At 57.4% G+C, this 3,266-nt stretch overlaps 1 protein-coding gene across 2 annotated transcripts in view; it reads right to left on the bottom strand.

Annotated features, from left to right (window-relative positions):
- Nucleotides 1-220: 220 nt before the first annotated feature.
- Pdgfb (platelet derived growth factor subunit B) overlaps nucleotides 221-3,266 on the bottom strand; it is a 12,213-nt gene continuing 9,167 nt past the window's right edge. Inside the window, exons 6-7 of one of the 2 annotated variants that reach the window (XM_033766215.1) lie at nucleotides 1,839-1,989; nucleotides 221-1,591 (exon numbers count right to left, since the gene is read on the bottom strand). In XM_033766215.1, coding sequence (XP_033622106.1) covers nucleotides 1,865-1,989 — 125 coding nt within the window. In that variant the 3' untranslated portion in view covers nucleotides 221-1,591; nucleotides 1,839-1,864. The remainder of the gene's footprint in view (nucleotides 1,592-1,838; nucleotides 1,990-3,266) is intronic. The other variant, XM_033766216.1, reaches the window with a different exon arrangement.

Here is a 3,266-nt window from a genome sequence, read left to right as displayed (position 1 = left end):
GTCCAGAGCTGCTGGGGGGGGCACCCTCCCCTTCCCACGACACGGAGGGCTCCTCCAGCGCCAAGGCCTTGTGTGCGCACGCGCGCGCGGAGCCTCCAGAGCGAGAGGAACACGCAGCAAGCTGTCGGCACATCCTGCCAAGGCGGAAAGGTTAATTGTCACGCACGATGCCAACAGACAGACCTCCGGCAGATTCATTTGGTTTTGTTTTGTGGTTATTTTTTTTTACAACTTTAAATACGGAATATAAATAAATTTTACATTTAAAAAATAAAAGGAAAGCCCCCAAAAATATAATCACCGACTTTACAAACTGAAGGAAGCAGATCTTGGAGGGGGGAGGGGAGGTGCTGTAGGAAGGGGAGCACGGACCCCCACCCAAGGGGTCCTGGGGCTCTTTTCCCTTTTCTCCCCACGCCGACCACCTGCTGGGGTCCTGGGCGGAGCCACCAGGTGGGCCTCCAAGAACCCAAGATGGGGGAGTGCGGGGAAGGGCAGGAGGGCCTCCCCACATCTGCCTGGAACAGCCGGAGCGGAGGCCTGGGGAATGGGGGCAAGGGCCTGCACACCACTGGTTCCCTCCCTTCGGACTACTCCAAGCCGTGTCAGGGGCACAGCCCGCCCACAGGGAGCCTTGGTGTGAATTAGGAAAAGGATCCCTTTCCTCAGACACTTGACCTACATCTGCCAGAAACTGTCATAATAAATAGACAAATGGGTCACAATGTAGGGTGTGAAGCGCGCTCCCTGCATGCAATGCCCTTGTGCAGTCCACACTCTGCACAACCTTACATGGCAGTCCTGGCTGGGTTGGAATAGGACGAGCAGGTCTTTTGCCCTGGCCCCCGGTCTTCTGTCCTAGGGAAGAATGACTGGCGTCTCGATCACCCACTGGTGGAACAGACTGAAGGGCCAGGATGAGTGGGAGATACAGGGTAGAGGTAGAGAGATGAAAGGAAACAGGGGGAAATGAACTGGGGTGGACAGGGGAGGCAGCGGGTAGCCAGGTCGCCATCTGCATTCACCCGAAGAGCACACTTCATCTGTAACCTGCTGGAGGGGGCTCACAGCCCCTGGCCCGGGGAGTCCATCTCCGAAGATCTCACACAGAGCAAATGAACGAAGCCGCCCGCAGTGAGCAGAGCTGACCGGGAGGGTGACGGCCGTCTGCGTCGTGGATGGGGCTCCCCCGTCTGTGCTCCCCGTGTGGTCTCAGCCACTGTCCGAGGCCCCAGCGTCCCTGGAGGGGTCCCCTGGAGCTGGCTGGGGCCTCGGAGCAGCTCTCCTGGAGCCAGGCATGGGGGAGGGAGCCCCATCCCCAGCGGTCTCTCTGCTCCTGTCCACGTTCTCCAGTTCAAGGGAGGAGGCAGCGATGGATCCGAGTCCTGTTTCCTCCTCTGGCCGCAGGGTAGAACGCCGGAGGCCACTGGTGGGGACGGACAGACGGAGGCGTGGAGGGGATGGACGCGTGGAGGGCGGGGGAGCACCATTGGCCGTCCGAATCAGGCATCGAGACGGACGGACGAGGGGAACAACATTATCACTCCAAGGACCCCATGGGGGCAATACAGCAAATACCATATTAAATACCCTGTGGGCCGAGCAGAGGGACGCGGGGTCAGAGACGGCCAAGGGCCCTGGGCCCACCACACTCCCAGGCCACAGGCCAGGCAGGGAGCCCCCGAGGATTCCAGGGGCTCGGGATGGCAGCGTGGCACCCAGTCCTCCCTCCCTCGGGGCAAGCCTGGGTGTAGCAGGCCTGGTCTCCAGGGCCCACCCACCGGTCAAGGGAAGGGAAATGCGGGGCTTCAGGCCTCAGTTTCCCTTCTGGGCCTCACCTGCCCACATTCTCCTGCAGCAGCCCCTACGCTCCAAGGGTCTCTTTCAGCGTCTCCTTGTCATGTGTGTGCTTGAACTTGCGGTGCTTCCCCTTGGGGGGCCTGCGGACTCGCACTGTCCGGATGGCCACCCGACTCTGGGGTGTCCTGGCTGCTCAAGAGAGAGAGAGCTTGTGAGCGTGTGCACGAGTATGGGGTGCATCTCTTCACCAAGGCCCACTGGACCTGGGCTAAGGAAAGGCCAGACAGAGGAGCTGGAGACCCTGTCACCCAGGCCCCAACAGCAGTGAGTGCCTAAGGAGAATTACTGACCCTCCTCATGACTCAGTCTCCCCATGTGTGAAATGGGTATCAAGATGGCCCACATCACAGGACTGGTGAGAGGAACCAGCTAGCTGGCAAAATTCTTTGTGCAGTGCCTGACAGACGGTGGGCTAAACGTGACTTCCAACTCTTTGCCGCTACCCACGGACAGGTGGGTTTTACTTCCTGCGCCTTGAACCCAGCCTACACGTGAGCTGTGTGACCATCAGAAGGAGGCAGAGTCCTGTGCTCCAGTCAGGCAGAAGCCTTGGGAAGACCCAGCGGGTCCCACCTTTGAGGGCGCCCCGTCCTGACATGTAGGAAGTCTGACCAAGCTTGTGCCAAAGGATGTCACGTTCGGACTAGAGCCCAGGAGGGCTGACGCTGACCACACAGTGCCTTGGGCCACAATGCCAAGCCTCCGCCCAGGCAGGGACAGCCGCCACCTCCACAGAAATGCCACAGCTAAGCTGGCCGACTTCACATTACCTACACTCGTTGCTTCAACGCAACTCCCAAGTCAGTGTGGACTCGGTCATGAATGACAACGTGTCCATCTGGAGCCGCCAGTGACCAGGCCCCTGCGGACAGCCCCGCTCTAAGCACAGGACACAGGCTGAGAAGCAGCACTGCCTCTAGGCTTCTTAATAGGACATCAGAACAAAAAGGCCCCTAACAGAAAAGTACTGACGATCAAAATTGTTATTTACTTGATTTTTTAAAAATGTTCACATAATTGTATTCACTGAATAATGCGATCCTTATGGGAAATATTTAAGACAGGTAAGAGCCACAGAGAGCTAAGAACAGAACTTTGGGACACTGTGGGACAGGCTGTGTGGCCGGGGTAAGAAATCATCACGTCTGGGTCCCAGGCACCTCCTCTGTAAAATGAGGTAGGCCAGATCATGCTCAGGGGCTCTTTCAACTGTGAACTCAAGAAGTCTACAGGCACAAACAGAATTCTAATTCCACTCATTCATCTGATGAATGCCTGAGCTCCTTCAGTCATATCCCAGCTTTGGGCCGGGGATTTAGCTCAGTGGTTCTGCCACCTGCCTCACAAGCACAAGGACCCAAGTTCGATCCCCAGTACCAAAAAAAAAAACCAACAAAAAAAAAAAA

This window comes from Fukomys damarensis, unplaced genomic scaffold (assembly GCF_012274545.1).
Source record: "Fukomys damarensis isolate Sample0158 unplaced genomic scaffold, DMR_v1.0_HiC HiC_scaffold_19, whole genome shotgun sequence".
Classification (NCBI taxonomy): domain Eukaryota; kingdom Metazoa; phylum Chordata; class Mammalia; order Rodentia; family Bathyergidae; genus Fukomys; species Fukomys damarensis.
This window is presented reverse-complemented; position numbering and strand designations above follow the sequence as displayed.